The 17834-nt window shown below is 35.6% G+C and overlaps 1 protein-coding gene across 1 annotated transcript in view; it reads right to left on the bottom strand.

Annotated features, from left to right (window-relative positions):
- Nucleotides 1-17834, bottom strand: part of LRPPRC (leucine rich pentatricopeptide repeat containing) — an 88726-nt gene that overhangs the window by 14478 nt on the left and 56414 nt on the right. The window contains exons 26-30 of the mRNA XM_028140007.2: nt 12511-12579; nt 11610-11700; nt 8873-9015; nt 8629-8737; nt 4092-4218 (exon numbers count right to left, since the gene is read on the bottom strand). Coding sequence (XP_027995808.2) covers nt 4092-4218; nt 8629-8737; nt 8873-9015; nt 11610-11700; nt 12511-12579 — 539 coding nt within the window. The remainder of the gene's footprint in view (nt 1-4091; nt 4219-8628; nt 8738-8872; nt 9016-11609; nt 11701-12510; nt 12580-17834) is intronic.

Consider the following 17834-nt stretch of genomic DNA (forward strand, 5'->3'; position numbering starts at 1 on the left):
GGCAGATTTCGAGAACAGCAGGGTCACTGCTAAATTGTTCTCGTCAATCCCAAGAAAATCCTCCAAAGACACAGTGATGTGCCCATCCTCTGTCATTTCCAGCCTCTGGGGTTCACCCCTGCAGCCCCCCTCACCCCGAGGCGCAGGATTTTCTTATCCCCCAACCGATCCTCTTAATCCCACCAAAGCACCCACTGCTCAGTTTAACTCTTTTCCTTTGTACCATCTGCCAAAGCTCTTAAGTCAACAACTCCTGCAGGAGACTATAAACTGCCTAAAATAAAGGATTTACTTTCTCAATCTTTACATGATTAAATAAACTGTAGATGCTATTAAAATTAAGCTTACTTCTTATGCCAACATTATTACATGTATTATACCATATTTACTTGAAAATACTACCTAAAATTTATTAAAATCATGAGGTTAACAAAAGTTCTCTTTTAACGGACATCAGGTGTGAATTATAAACTGTTCAAAGACCTCAAAACACAGAACATTTTCTTTCCCACCTTGTGAAGCTACCTATTCAATACAAACATTAAAGTGAAATAAATAGGAAGACAAAGACTCTGTTCAGTTCCAGTATATACCAAACACTTATATTTTGCATATGTAGAAGTAATCAATCACATCCAAAGTATATTCCAAACTGGCAAAAGGAAAAAAACTACAAAAAGTTACTGGCAGAGATCTTTGAATTGGACTCATTCATACAATACAATAAAAGAAGTTTACTTCTGTCCCATAGTTTTGATCTTTCCTTTTGAAAAACCATCTAGTCCAGGGCTGTCAAATCAAACTTCCTGTGATGATAGGATTGTTTTTTATCTGTGTTGTCCAACTGGGCAGTCACTAGCCACATGTGGCTAAATGTGACAGAGGAATGGAAATAATTATATTTAATTTTAATTAATTTAAATTTAAACAAGCACATATGGCTACAGTAGCTATTGGGTCGAACAACACAGAATTCTAAACGTTTTCATTTGTAGAACTGCCAAAGTAAAGGAAATAACTACAAAGGATAAAGGGCATAGATCTTTTAACTTACAATCAACTGCAAAAATTAACGTCTTAACCAAAGGTGATAGTATTGTAGGGAGCGTTTCATCTTAGAGATTTCAGAGTAACAACAGGTCTATGGATTATACTTATATAAAACACACAGAAAATTAGTTGGTAATTATAATTTATCTCACTTTGTATAACAACAACTGGCCAATCCAGTAAAAACCATCAGTGAATTATTTAGCACTATTTCTAGACAGAATGCAATAAGAAGCTGGTAGGAACAGGAGAAAACAAAGTGCTATTCTTGAAAGATAACGTAGTGCTATTGCTAAGAATTTCCTAAGAATACAGCTTAATGTTACCAGATATTTTATTTTTATTAATTTTTAATTTTCTGATTTGAGACAGACAGACAGACAGACATTGACTTGTTCCATTCATTTATGCATTCACTGGTTGATTCTTGTATGTGCCCTGACCCAGATTAAACCTACAACCTTGGCATATCAGGATGACACTCTAACCACCAGAGTAATCCATCCAGGGCCATCAGACATTTTAACAATAATGTATATCCCTACTGTTCTCTGAATAAGCGGTTCCAAACCCTTGAAATAGTTCACTATACCTAGTTTTATTTGAAGCATAAAGAAAAGTAGTAATTCTAACTAAAAGTGAAAACATTTTGTTTTCTTTAAAAGTTTTAAAGACAGCTATTGCTAATACTTTTAAGGTTCTATTACTAGTGGGGAAGATTAAATGACCTTGTAAATAAAACTGAAAAAAATCTCATTAGAGGTCAAGTGAATCTGCAACACATTAGTGACAGCAAAAGTATAGCAAAAACAAAGATTGCACTTTTTATTAGTTCACAGGAAAAACCATTGCTCCTAAGACTGAACACGTGGCATTGTGTAGGTAATTATAACAACAGACTGCTATCTGGCCGCTGTTAATTGAGAGTAATAGCACCAGAAAAAGAGCAAGGGATACTGCTTCTCACTATGTGGCTCACTTGGTTACACCGTATTATAATAAAGATGCCTATAAAACAAAGCAGCAATTCTTTTTACTCTAATCATAGATACAGAGCTAGAAGGGCCTCATGTTGTCAATAAACTAGGAAATGAATCCGGAGAAGTTAGGTGACAATCCTTTAGTAACATAGTTAATTAGTTAGAGATTGGAACCACAATTTCCACTTGTGAATTACCAGTCCAGAGTTATTTTCAATGTAGACCTAACCCACAATACAATTCTTCATAGTCAAATAAAACATTTTATTGATTCCAGGGAAAGGCTGTGCATCCAACCTCAGATCAGGTGCTTCTGGACATTCTAAGGCTTTGTATCTAGGATTCTCTTAGGCCCACACAGCTACACGAGGAAGGTAGCAGTGTAATAATGGAATACTGCATAATACAAAGATAATAGTGACCACAAGAGTACAGAAAGGCTTCACAAGATCTAGAGAGGGAGGGAAGGAAAAAAGATAACTTATATTTTACAGTTTGTGGACATAAGAGGAAACAGAAGGGCTGTGCTTATAACCATCTTCTTGGTCAGCAGCTTGCATACTTGTTTGATCAAGTTTTTACAATACATACCAATGCATAGATATGTAAATGCACATGTAATTAAAATAAACTTTCACAAAATATTTTTAGCACATAAAGTGCTTTGATATTTTATATTCTAGTTCATTTTTTAAAATGTTGGTTCTGTCCCACTAAATAGACTCTATGACCCACTAACTGGTTAAAACTTGTTTGAAAAACTACTTGTGAAAAGGGTCTTCAGTGAAGGCATGCACACTGTGTGAACGCTCGGGTGAGGCAAGAAAATGTTTAAACCTTTCTATTTAAAACTTATCCTTCATTCCTTTATGTTTCATGATACACGTAATTGTGAGATATTAGTACTATTCAGTATTAACGGTATGTGACCAAAATGTTTAAGACTTGAGTCTTGGATCACTGGGTGTTCAGTAAAATGCAGACTGCTGATCAGCTGAATCACAGCCTCTTTTTATGCTACCAGAATTGGAGGTTTGCTGTTCTAGAACAAGTCCAGGTAAAATAAAAAATTATAATCTGTGCTTTTGGTAGTATTTTAGAGGTCTTTTAAACCAACCTCAGGATTAAAAGTTTTTAACTGTTCCTTCTTTGCTTCTATCCCCTCACTTTTTCATACCCAACTCTCAATACAAACGTTCCTCTATTTTTCCCACCTCCCCTTCTTCCCAAATAACTGTTGCTTCAGAATGCCATTCATTGATTATAATGGGTAGTGTCGGGAGACTGTTGATAATAATTTCCTGAGAAAAGTAATTTTAGAAAAAAACCTACATCCTCTTGATGACTTCAATGGGTACAAATGACAGGATGCTGTTCACTGTCAAATTTTCCAAGTCGCTAATTGAGGATACAGTGAGTATTCTAGAAGTAGGTAATTTACTTAGCGACTGAATATTTTTATTTAGGGAACTAGCCAGAGAGACAAAACCACTACCACCACCAAACGGACTAAGAACAAATAAAAACCATACAAAAACCACAACAGAAGGGGGGAAAAGGTATTTAAAATGCGTTGAGCACCTATATTTTCTCTACTTCGCTAATCTCTTTCAATATCTAGCAGAAATCTTTAATGTAAATATTATTATGCACTCATCATAGAAGAAAAACTGAGGCTCAGATTGAGAGGTAGTTTTTCAAAGGTCATAGAGCTTTCAAGTAAGATTCAAACGCTTCGGTACGCCAGGCTGCTCCCGCCACAAAAGGTGCGTGGATCTAGCTGCTGAACAAGAAACCGAACATGATACAAACCACTTTTCAGTCCCTGGGAACCATCAATGAGTTACGAGGTTACACAACGTAAATAAAAGGTATTGCACTACCCAGGGCCAGAAAAGGTTGCATAATTTATAGGTTTAAAAAACCCATAAAAATTAGAAAACCACTTCATATGATTTTTGTGGGTAGTTGAGTAACCGCTACAACACATCATTAGAAAAATCCTTAATAACAGACGGTATTTTTTAAAGTAAGAGGTATAATAAATGGACTAATACTTACAAATTTTTCACTTGCATTGCTTGTATAAAGCTATCCTTTATCAACAGTACTTTTATAAGATCATTGTAAGTTTCACTGTCGAACAAAACATTTTGCTTTTGTGCTTTCAGGAAAATATTATATGCATCTATGAAGAAAGTAAAACAACAAAAATGAGAGGACATCATTCTGAAGTGGCAAAGAGGGGGGGTGGGGGGAGAAAAACGAAAACATAGCCCTAAACCCATATATATTTGTTTCTTTTAAATTTTACCAACGAAACCACTCTACAGAGACATTCACACTGCTCATGCAAGCAGATGCTATCTCTCTTCTAATCTTTAAAATACAAAGTGAGTTTGGAAAACTACTACCTAATCCAAATGGATGATACCTGAAAGGGCCTCCTTCTACAGTTATCTTTCATATTCGCTTTCAAAAGTCAATGAATTATTTTCATGCCATTAAAATTAGAAACAGCTCTTCTGAATGTGTCAAAAGATACCAGTTTGAAGTAAACTGCAAAATGTGTCTTAAAGTCCAAATAAAGCAGAGGTATAATTTAGATTGAGGGGAGCAAAAGATTCATTTTAAAGCAATCTTTAATCTATAAGTGGGTGGTTACAATGGTTAACACTGCCACACAATAGCATTAAAGTGAATATAGCCTATAATTCTAAAATTAGGAGATCAAATTATTTGGCTGCGACAGGACTTATACAAAAACATACAATTTTCAAATATACAGATATCTAACAAGTAAACTAGCAACATTTGTTTGACTGATTAACAGTTTTATTTCACTTGTTCACAATAACTGTCAGTGAATGAAAAGATGTTACCAAAAGAGAAGTATCTACACTTTTCAGTCACTTACTTTTCTGAAATAAAATTGCCTGGCTATAAACATCCAACTGAAACTACAATCCACTCTCTGGTGTGTATAAACAAATCACAATAAAGATTGGCATAACTGAACTATTAGGTGCAACCTTCTATGGATATACTACAACATACAGCTAGGAATGAACTTGATACTAATGCTCACAAGAACATTTCGAACTATTTCAGTATTTCCTAAACAAGCAGAGACCAGGCTTGTATTTATAATTAGGGGAATTTGTATTAGCCCCTCTATTAAACTGAAATGACATACCAAAAACTTAATTATCCTTTCAAGTTAAATTCACAGAAAACAAGAGAGCAAAGGTATGACATTAATATTTGTATCTTAACTAAAAAAGAACAGACTATCATTCAGTACACAATGCATATATTTTCCTTTTAAAGGAGCTAAGAAGATGTAATACAAATAGTGTTGACTTTCCAACAAGCATATATAACAGTTCACCAGTTTGCTGAATGAAAATAAATAATATGTATTATTTGAATATTTAAGATCAATAAAATAATCTAGAAAATCTTACTAGTTGTTTTCTAGAAATTGTAGTCTTCACACAAATTACTATGGCTGTTTATTATTTTTCAGTAGTTAAAAAAAAAAGCATCATTATAATACACCAAACTCATTGACCACAGTTTGTTTCTCACATGAGAGTCACACTATCCCTTTAAGTATACCCGAACTATCAGAAATTTGATAAATTGCTAATGCAAGCATTCACTTCTCAAGGTATTCATATTTTGCTAAGCATTCAAATCCAAGATACACAAAAAAATGACCAAAAGCTCTGAAAAAAATTAACAGGATAAAACCAATTAGATAAGTGTAAACTGTATATTAAAACTAGAATAGGGATATAGCTCTATAATTATAATAAACACTGCATTTACTTAGTTAATTGGTTAAATTATTTTACTTAAATAAAACAGAAACTTTTAAAAAGGCAATACATGAAGGAGTTTTGGAATCTTTAACCAGAAACTATCCACTAACCTTATATTTATCTCAGTCAAGTCAAAAACTCCACTAGACTATTTAAGTAGTATTGATAATAATTAATTTTACATTTAGGTTGAAGAGCTGCATGGTGAAAGACTCAAGGATGAATAGACTGAATATGCAGCAATGAAAACTGACTCAAAGAATAAAGCTTCTCTGTATGATCGACAAAGCACAGGAGCTGAGCTTATTCAAATTTCATACATTTTATGTTAGTGTCACAAAATTTCTAGTTAAGTCAAGAAATTAAGAGGTTCTATAAATTTCTAAATTAATTTCTTTCTACTGACCAGAACTGAAAACTGTCAATATTAAAATGGAAAAAAATCTGCTACATATTGGTTAAATGATCATAAATCTTACTTGAAAATCCACACAAAAACTGAAGGACTTAAAGATAATGGTACCATTTTATAGAGACAAATTAACAAAATTAAAGGGAACATAGTAATATTTGATTTTGGGAGAGTACAACAAAGTCTAAGTGAAAATAGCTGGCATGAAGTTGGCAAGCTTACATCAGAGGGCTCAAGATGGTCATAAAACTTTTAAAGTAGTTATGGTAGAAGTAGGCATGCCTTCAGGGAAGTAAATAAATAGGGCTCATGTCCTTCCTCCAACCATGAGATACAGTAGTCCCTCCTTATTCAAAGTTTCTCGGTCAACTGCTGCCCAAATATATTGAATGGAGAATTACTGCTCTGGGTAGTGTGATGAAATTGCGCAGTGTCCTGCTCAAGTTGTGAATCATCCCTTTGTCCAGTGTATCCACGCTGTATATGCTACCCACCCATTAGTCACTTAGTTGCCATGTCCATTATCAGATCAACTGTCTCATTTTGCAGTGCTTGTTTGTGTTCAAGTATCCCTTATTTTACTTAATAATGTGACATTCACATAACTTTTATTACAATATATTATTGTAACTGTTCTATTTTATTACTAGAGGCCCAGTGCATGAAATTCGTACACGGGGGGGGGGGGGTGTACCCTCAGCACAGCCTGCACCCTCTCCATTCCGGGACCCCTCAGGGGATGTCCAACTCCCGGGGATTGGGCATAAATAGGCAGTCAGACATCCCTCTTACAATCCGGGATCGCTGGCTCCTAACTGCTTACCTGCCTGCTTGCCTGATTGCCCCTAACCACCTCTGCATGATCGCCCCTAACTGCCCCCCCCCACCTGCCTGGTCGCCCCCAACCGCCCCCCCTGCTGGCCTGGTCACCCCCAACTGCCCCCCTGCCGGCCTGGTCACCCCCAACTGCCCCCCTGCCGGCCTGATTGCCCCATGCAGCCTGCTGTTCAGTAGTTTGGTCGTCCCTCACTAACCCCCCTCCTGGCCTGGTCACACCACGCAGCCTGCTGTTCGGTCATCCGTCCAGTTGTTTGGATCATGATGGCCCTTGGCTTTTTATATATTAGGATTAGTTATCGTTGTTAATCTCTTACTTGCCTAATTTATAAATTAAACTTTATCATAGGTATGTGTGATAGGAAAAAACAGTATATAAAGAGTTCAGTACTACTGAGGTTTCAGGTATCCACTGGATGTCTTGGGACATATTCCCCACACATGAAGGGAGACTACTATATTGGTTAATTACTTCAGCATACAATATGATTAGGGTAGTTAATACCCTAACGATTTTTTGCTTTCAAATAAAGCAAAAAAGCCCTGGCTGGTTTGGCTCAGTGGAGATAGTCAGCCTGCGGACTTAAGGGCACATGCCCGGGTGGCGGGCTCGATCCCCAGTGGGGGGTGTGCAGGAGGCAGCCAATCAATGATTCTCATCATTGATGTTTCTATCTCTCTCCCTTCCTTTCTGAAATCAATAAAAATATATTTAAAATAATAAAAATAAATAAAAGCAAAAAATATATTAAAATTTATATACCAAAAAATTTTCATGATAATGCTATTTTCAAAGAGTAATTTTGAAAAAAAAGTATACCTATTTTAGTTTTTTAGTATGAAAAACTTCAAATGTACAGAAAAATCTAAAGAATAGTGTAATGAACCCCAAACATCCATCACCTATCTATAGTAATAATTATCAACATTTTGCCAGATTTGCTCTTTGTTTTTTTTATAGCTGAAGTATTTTAAAATAAATTACAGCCCTAGCTGGTTTGGTTCAATGGATACAGCGTCAGCCTGCAGACTGAAGGGTCCCAGGTTCGATTCTGGCCAAGGGCATATGCCTGGGTTGTGGGCTCGGTCCCCAGTAGGGGGCATGCGGGAGGCAGCCAATCAATGATTCTCTCTCATCATTGATGTTTCTATCTCTCCCTCTCCCTCTTCTTTCTTCTCTAAAATCAATAAAATATATATATTTTTAAAAATAAAATAAATTACAAAAATCTAGATTTTTTTCATCTGTCAATACTTTATTATATATCCCCAAATTTAGGACATAATCCTATAAATCATAATTATCATTATAATATCTAACAAAAATGAGAGCAATTCCTTAATATTACCTACCACTCAGTCAATATTTAAATTTTTCCAGTTGCCCCAAAATGTTTTCATTAATTAAAAAAAATAAGAATTAATATATACAATTACAGTTCCATCTCTATTCTATAAACATTCTAATTTGTTGGGCTTAGATCCATGTTATTAGAAAGAACACCCTAGTGTACATGCTTACCTTTGCTTTTCTTCCTTTGGCAGGCACTCAATAGATCTTTCTGTAAATTAATTTCTTCAAGTGATGGTGGTGGAGTATTCAGGGAATCTTTTTTATCCTCATCCCACAACTTAAAAACAAAATTATTCAGTTACACAAAAAGTGGCAAATACGGTGATCTTTTCAGTATAAAACTGCACTAATCTATGACCTAAAGTTATATTGACAGGAAAATCTGTTATGCTTACAGTTAAAAACAAATTACCTCAGGTACATCAAATGGAACTTCCTGATTGTTGTTTCTAAGGATGTCTGCTAATAATCTTAATGTCTTTGCACGAGGAATAATATTTTCTTCTTGCATTTTATTCCAGGCAGCATCAGCTCTTTGCCAGTCACTGTTTATATCTATAAAATTTGATGAAACAGAAATGAATGAACATATTAAGTAGAATTCATGAAAATACTTAGGACTTTCTATTTGATGTTGAAGGAAGCATTATTTCAAATATCGCCTCCAAGGAAAGGAACAGAGTGATTGTGGACCAAAGTAAAAAAACAACAACACTTTTTTCTGTATATCTTTTGAATTTTAAACCATAGATAATCCTTACCTATTAAAATCCAACTCCCCTCCCCCAAAAAAAGCAACAACACAAAACCCTGAACTTTATTAAACACCGTAGAAATATGTTGATAAAGTTTGTCTTTTTAAAGTAACTGAGAAACTGCCCACTGCTGAAATCAAAATCATAGACAGGTACTTCAAACTTTGGAAAGAGAATGAGTACATGTATAAGGTACAGTACATAGCTGAGCATCTCAAATAATTGAGTCTGCAACAGTATGATTTTCCTCAAAAGTGACTAAACAACAAACTTTTTCACTTAGTTGAGTAGGGAGAATTTTGTCTCTTAGATTGACTTGAAAAATTTCTATGACAGTGTGTGATAATTTTTTATAAAATTTTACTTCGTTTTATTTTTTTCATCCATCTTTTATCCCCTCTATGCCCTCTACCCCCTCCACCCATTCCTCTCCACCCCTGAAATCACCATACTGTTGTCCGTGTCCATGACTTTTTTCTTTTTTGCTCAATCCCTTCATACCTCTCCCTGAGCTATCTGCCTGCTCTCTGAGTCTGTCTCTATTTGCTTGATAGTTCAGTTTGTTCATTAAATTCCATAAATTTCATATGAGTGAAATCATATTGTACTTGTCTTTCTCTGATTGGCTTATTTCACTTAGCATAATGTTCTCCAGGTCCATCCATGCTGTTGCAAGGGTGAAATTTTCTTCTTTTTTACAGCAGAGTAGATGTACCACAGTTTTTTTCATCCACTCATTTTCTGATGGACACTGGGCTGCTTCTAGATTATGGCTATTGTAAATAACACTGCAATGAACATAGGAGAGCATATATTCTTTCAAATTAGTGTTTTGGGTTCCTTTAGATAACTCTCCAGAAGAGGAATCACTGGATCATGAAGCAGTTCCATTTTTAATTTCTTAAGGTAACTCCATACTGCTTTCCACAGTGGTTGCACCAGTCTGCGTTCCCACCAACAGTGCAAGGGTTCCCCTTTCTCCGTATCCTTGCCAACACTGGTTGTTTGTTGATTTATTGATATAGCCATTCTGACAGGTGTGAGGTGCTATCTCATTATGGCTTTAACTTGCATTCTCTGATGATTAGTGACACCGAGTATTCTTTCATATGTCCAATGGGCATCTGTATGTCCTCTTTGGAGAAGTGTCTATTCAGGTTTTTTTGCCCATTTTTTTATTGGATTGTTTGGGTTTTTGGTGTTGAGTTTTATAAGCTCTTTATAGATTTTAGATATTTACCTCTTAGCAGATGTATCACTAGTGAGTATGTTCTCACATTCAGTGATTTGACTTTTCATTTTGTTGATGGTTTCCTTTGCTGTGTAAAAACTCTTTAGTTGGATGTACTCCCATTTGTTTATTTTTTCTTTTGTTTCCCTTGCCCAAGGAGATATAGCAGAAAAAAATATTGCTACAAGAAATGTCTGAGATTTTACTATGTTTTCTTCTAGGATTTTTATGGTTTCAAGTCTAACATTTAAGCTTTTAATTCATTTTAAGTTTATTCTTGTGTGCAGTGTAAAAAGGTGGTAGTTTAATTTTTTTTGTAAGTATCTATCTAATTTTCCCAACACCACTTATTAAATAGACTATCTTTAGTCCATTGTATGTTTTTGCCTCCTTTGTCAAATACTGACTATACAGGCATGGATTTATTTCTGGGCTCTCTATTCTGTTCCACTGCTTAGCAATGAGTTCGTACATCAATATGCATTATTCTGGAAAAAGATCTATACTCATGATCACTGTCGACAGTTACCTAGTTATAGAAGTGACTGATAACATCTGGAGCCATGATTTTAACCAGTGTGCTGCAAGGATTTAAAAAACAGACAATAACTGCCTATTTAGTCAGGGGCACTGACCTTTTTTCCCTTAGATTGTCAAATAAAAAAATAACAGCCAACACAACAATAGCTGTCTGGTGTGAATGAATCAAAATTACACCTATTTTTTTTTTGTCAAATTGGTAAGAAATATAGAATATTTCTTGGTGCGCCGCAGAATTTCAGTAATTAGTTAATGTGTGCCATGAGATGAAAAAGGTTGAAAAATCACTGATCTAGAGGATTTAAGTAAAAAGGAAAAAAAAATAGTGTATATTCAAAAGTCCTATTAAATTCTGCAAGTCTGATGAAGATTTTTCTCACTTCTCATTACTGCAGTAAGAATATCAAAAATTATGAAGATTGCACAGTGTCTAGCGATTAAATATAACATTTTGTGATAAAGTTCAATCTGCCCTCTTCTTAAGCCTCTGTTGAAGATTCCACATTTGACAATCCCTGGTGCTTCCTCAAAGCAGGAGACCCCTTTCCTGTCTGTCTACTGCCTTCAACAGAGTAAATAAATGTTTCTAAAATGAAAATACGAGGACCAGTCAGATTACTTACTATATAGTTTTAGCAGATTGTAGTACAGCTGGTCTCTGTCACATTCAAATAGCTTCTGTGTCAGCTCCACTAATTTTTCTAGAGTTTCAACCTTAAAAATATGAAGAGATGGATCTAGATTATATAAAATATTTTATAGTTCACAAATCTCAGTTGAATAATCCTTGAAATTAGCTTTACCCAAAAAAGGTAAATTAACTTTACTTCAAAATTAAAGGCCTGAGCACAATGATGTGAATGTGCTTAATGCCACTAGCCTGTACACCTTAAAATGATTAAAACGGGAAATTTTATGTTACACATATTTTATCACAATTTAAAAAAAAAATTTTTTAAGTGAAAGGGTTCAAAGGTTCCTTGGAGTCAAGGACACAACATGATCAATTATCTAGTTGAGGGAACCTCCACAAGGTGCATTTGAGAATTTTCAAAGATATTTGGGGTGGAGGACTCTGAGTATACACTCTGTTTTTCAAGAATATTCTTCCATACAAGTTCTTCTTCCCCTGTGGCTTTTACTTGGCAAGATGTGGACAGATATCTGAACTGCAGGGGAGGTAGGAGAAGTAAAGCAGAAATTGCACTGGGCTCCCAGCAAGCGACTCCTCTAGTCATTAAGGATTAAAGCAGATTTTAATTGCCAAGGAAATAAAGTTAGCCTGCTCAAAATAAATAAAATAAGACAAGCTAAAATCTTCAGGGCCCAAATCAGAATTTTTAGGAACTACGGCACCTCGGAAATAAGAATTAAGCCATAGCTTATTTGGAAAACAACCAAGATAACACTACTTCCATTAATAACACTGTATCTCCTGAAATCCCCAAGTGCTCATATGACAAGCAGGACACTTGCTTCCTACTCACAGTTTTAGGTACTTGAGACCAGAAATTAAACACAAACCTGATTACTTGAAATACATCTATCACAAAACCACTGAAGTCTGGTAGGTCGTGCTCTAATGCCTGGAGTCTGTAAAATAAAAAATAAAAATCACATAGCACATAAGGTAAGGCTGTAGCTAAATGTTAATTTTTCAAAGACAAATAGTTTTCCTTTCATGGATTTGCTGCCTCCTTCTCAAACATATACATTTAAGGAACCTACAACTTAAACCCATAATTATCAAAGACCTTTAGGATTAGAATAGAGCATAACACACAACCAATGCTTAACCTGTGTCTGTAAGATTTGGGTTATTTCAAAATGCTGTTTTACAGATCAATTTCATTCCATAAATCTTTAGTTATTAAAATGGTTAAGCTTCCTTTAGTTCAAAAAGAAATCTTGAAATAATGAACTTAAACTCCAAAGTATGTCAAATCTCTCCCTCCCTCCCTCCTTCCCCCCCCCCCCTCCCTCTCTCTCTCTCTCTCTCTCTCAGATCCCAATATATTCAGGAAGCAAAATTTACTAATGTTGCATAGACTTTAATAACAACTGTCACAATAATAAACCAATAGCTTTTAAAAATGCTTTGTAAAATTTTAGTGATAAAAGTCTTCTGACTACCGCAAATGCTTGCCTAGATCTAAAACTAAATGTCTAAAGAGCTAAGTACTTAAGTCAAGCTAAGTATTTACAATTAGTTCAGAGTCTTAGTTTATTTCAATAATTGAGCCATGTTATATCCTTATATCCTCAATTAGAAATTACTGACATTTAGTCAATAACTCCGGCTTCAAAGCAATTATTTTACAATTCTGGATACTGGAATAAAAGCCAAACCATTATACATATAATTCCAAGGATTTGTCAGTGAAACTCTAAGTAGTTTCACCTTGTGTAAGAGGGCTTCACCATTAAATACCACAGTTCAATCACAGCATTATGATAACAAAACTACACACTCACGAGAGCCCTGGCCGCTCTAGTCTACAGGAGAACCTTTACTGATATCTCCATTCAGCTCGGCTGACCAAACCAGGTACCCCCTCACTAGGATCTCTTATTTATAAACCTTCCTATTTTTATTTCTTAAAATAATATTATATAATGTTAAATTAACAACTAAAGCAGAAACTAACAACTCAGAGCTTTGACAGAATAATGAAAAAACTGGTACAGAAGTTGTATAAGTGTTCGCATGCTACCTGTACAAGTGTTCACATTCTGGAATACAAGAAATGAATGTTGAATGAATTAATTTTTAACTATATTCTCAAGTATCATTAATATTTACATTTTCACATAACTTCCACCCATGGATTTTCTTACATTATCTGTTTTGCTTCACATGCATTATGCTGAAAATGAAACCAACATCAACTGCATACAAAAAGCCCTAGAAAAAACACTAGACAATCCTCTTTCGAACATGGCAAAATGCAAGGACTACATTCACTTACAACTTTCAATATTATTGCTGATCCAAATGCCAACGATCTATAAATAGCACAACTTTTATAGAAAACTCTTCCTTTTGTGGCTGATTAATCTCTGTCACTGGCAGGACAGCTGACTTGACAGCACATATTCCTATGTTTCATTTTGAAATTGAGAACTGCTTTCACATATACTAGTAAGTCTCAATCATCAAAAGAACATCTAGGTCAGATTAACTAAATCTCCTAGGCTTCTGTAAAAGAGTCTACATTTCTGGCTTATCTCTTAACATCTTACTGAATTTTAAACACTGCAAGTTGAAGGCAAAAATAGAAAAATGTAATAAAAACAGGGAGAAGAATAAAATTCTAACTGGGACATTGAATATAACTTTTCAAAAACCAGTTAATGCTGAATTAAATGGACTCACCTCTAGTTTTTTGTTTTGCTATATACAATCTATTTAATGAACAATGAAGATAAATTACTTATTGTAATAGAAAACAATAAAAAACTGGGTTGCTGTGCTTCAAAACTGTGAAGTTCCGATTTAGTACTAGGTTCACTTATATAAGTTCAAGAAGTAATCTAAAATAACCTTCATTACTTTTATTTCATTATATTACTGATATACTAGTAAATCTGTTGTTATAATAAGGCTTTTATGTATACTAGTAAAAATAGACAAAGTAATTACTACCTTTAAAGTGAAAAGAAATGAAGATTCTTTTACTTCAAACTGTATTTCAAAAAACCTCACAATCTTAATAAATTAGACTGAAATAGAAAATGTTGTTTTTTGTGTGTTTTATTTTTTAATATATTTTTATTGATTTCAGAGAGAAAGGAAGAGGGAGAGATCGAAACATCAATGATGAGAGAAAATCACTGATCACTGCCTTCTGCATGCACCTACTGGGGATCAAGCCTGCAACCTGGGCATGTGCCTCTGACCAGATTGAACCCGGGACCCTTCAGTCTGCAGGCCAACGCTCTATCTGCTGAGTCAAACTGGCTAGGGCTATGTTGTTGTTTTTTAGTATATTTTTATAGATTTCAGAGAGGAAGGGAGAGAGAAAAACATCAATGATGAGAGAGAATCATTGATCAGCTGTCTCCTGCATGCCCCATTCTGGGGATTGAGCCCACAACCTGGGCATGTGCCCTGACCAGGAATTGAACCATGACCTCCTGATTCATAGGTCGATGCTCAACCACTGAGTCATGTCAAATAGGTGAAAGTTTTATGTTTTAATTTTTTTTTTGCTATTACTGCTGGAAATGGAAAATGGAAAACAAACAATTACCTCTAGCCTCATGTTCTCTAGCCAGAGCATTAGGAGGAAAATCAAATGTATAAGAGGGATGAGACAATAACAAGAACTCAACTATTGCCCTAACCGGTTTGGCTCAGTGGATAAGAGCGTCGGCCTGTGGACTGAAAGGTCCCAGGTTTGATTCCGGTCAAGGGCACGTACCTTGGTTGCAGGCACATCCCCAGTAGGAGGTGTGCAGGAGGCAGTTGATCGATGTTTCTCTCCCATTAATGTTTCTAACTCTCTATCCCTCTCCCTTCCTCTCTGTAAAAAAAAAAAAATCAACAAAATATATTAAAAAAAATAAAAAACTCAACTATTTATCCCCATACCCAGGATAGCAGGTGAGGAAAAAGGGTATCATAGAACTTATTAATCCTTTCAATGTTAGTCCTTTTCTCCAAAATCTTCAGAGATAGACTTATAGACCATATCTAGTAAGGAGGATAATATTTATGGCTGAGCAAGTCAAACTAACAGTCTAACTATTGTCAACTGAACATGATGCACTTCAACCAGGTGTTAAGAGTAGACACTAATTATACTTCAAAGCTATAGTTATAAAAACAGTATGGTACTGGCATAACAGACACATACATCAATGGAACAGAATCGAGAGGCCAGAAATAAATCTTTGCATATATGGTCAGCTAATATTTGACAAGGGAGCCAAGAATACTTAATGGGGAAAGAAGGTAATCCTATATAACAAAAGCCTAATATGCAAATTGTCCCCTCAGGCAGTTGTTTGACAGCTCACTATGACATGTGCTGACCACCAGGGGGCAGTGTGGAACATGGCGGGTGTTGGTGAAGCAGCGCTGGCAGCAGGCAGCAGTGGAGGAGCTGCAGGCCCCAAAGGGCCCTGACAACAGCGGGACCACTGTGGAATGGTGGAGCAGGTGAGTGGGCGGAGCCAGGCCAAGGCGGGTGTGAGTGGGGGTCCTTCACCCCGCAGATGGTAGGGGGGGGTGGCCCGAATTGATCGTCCTGCAGGTGGGATGGTGGAGCAGGTGAGTGGGCGGTGCCAAGCCAAGGCAGGGTGCCAGGCGGGACTGTGGGGCTGGGGGCGCGAGCTGGGGCCCAATCTCTGCAGGCTACCCCAAGGGGCCCACTCATGCACAAATTCGTGCACCGGGCCTCTAGTCTCTTTAATAAATGTCATTGGGAAGACTGGATAATCACATGAAGAATGAAGTTGTACTCCTATCTTATGCCAGTCACAAAAAATAACTCACAATGGATTTAAGATTTTACTACAAGACCTGAAACCATAAAATTCCTAGAAGACAACATAGGGAAAAGCTTCTTGATATTAGTCTTAGCAACGATTTTTTGGATAAGGCACCAAAACCAGAAGCAACAAAAATAAACAAGTTGGACCACATCAAATTAAAAAGCTTTTGCATAGTGTAAGAAAAAAAATAAACAAAATTAAAAAGCAACCTACAAAATGAGATAAAATATCTGCAAGTCATATATCTGATAAGGGGTTAATATCCAAACTATATAAGGAATTCATACATCTCAATAGTAAAAAACAATCCAATTAAAAAATGGGCAGGGGAGCTGAATAAACAGTTTTCCAAAGAAGAAATACAAATGACCAACAAGTACATGAAAAGATGCTCAACATCACTAATCATCAGGGAAATGCAAATCAAAACCACAATGAGTTATTACCTTGCTTCTGTTAGATTGGCTGTCATAAAGAAGACAACAATCAATGTTTCTGTCCCTCACCCTCCCTTCCACACTCACAAAAAAAAACAAGACAAGGTAAGTGTTGGCAAGGATATGGAGAAAAGGGAACCCTTGTGCACTGTTGGTGGGAATGGAAAATAGTATGAAGGTTCCTCAAAAGATTAAAAATAGAGCTACCATATGATCCAGCAATCACACTTCTGGATATATATCCAAAGGAAATGAAATCAGGACCTCCAAGATATTTCTGTGTTCCATATTCACTGCAGTATTATTCACTATAGTCAAAACATGGAAAAAAAAACTGTTTGTCTATGATGAATGTATAAAGATATGATATATATTACATGCAAGAGAAAGAAACAAATTCTGTCATTTGCAACAACATGAATGGACCTTCAAGGCATTATGCTAAGTGAAATAAGTCAGACAAGAGAAAGACAAATACTGGATGATATCACTTATATGTGGAATCTTAAAAATTCTAACTCCTAGAAACAGAAAGTAGAATGGTGGTTGCCAGGGACTCAAAGGGTGTGGGAAATGGGGAGATGATGGTCAAGGTACAAACATCCAGTTCTAGGGATGGTGATTAGAGTTAAGAATACCATATTATTTACTTCAAAGTTTATAAGAGAGATTTTAATTACTCTCACTACAAAAAAGAAATGGTAATTATGTGAGGTGATGGAGGTATTAACTAATGCTACTGTGGTAATCATTTTATAATATATAAATATATCAAATCAATACCTTGTACACCTTAAACTTACACAGTACTATTTGTCAAGTATATTTCAATAAAGCTGGGAAGGAGGGAAGAGAATATATAGTGATCTCCCCTTTTCTACTTCTTTGCTCTAATACTTCCTAACCTCTCAA

This window comes from Eptesicus fuscus, chromosome 16 (assembly GCF_027574615.1).
Source record: "Eptesicus fuscus isolate TK198812 chromosome 16, DD_ASM_mEF_20220401, whole genome shotgun sequence".
Classification (NCBI taxonomy): Eukaryota; Metazoa; Chordata; class Mammalia; order Chiroptera; family Vespertilionidae; genus Eptesicus; species Eptesicus fuscus.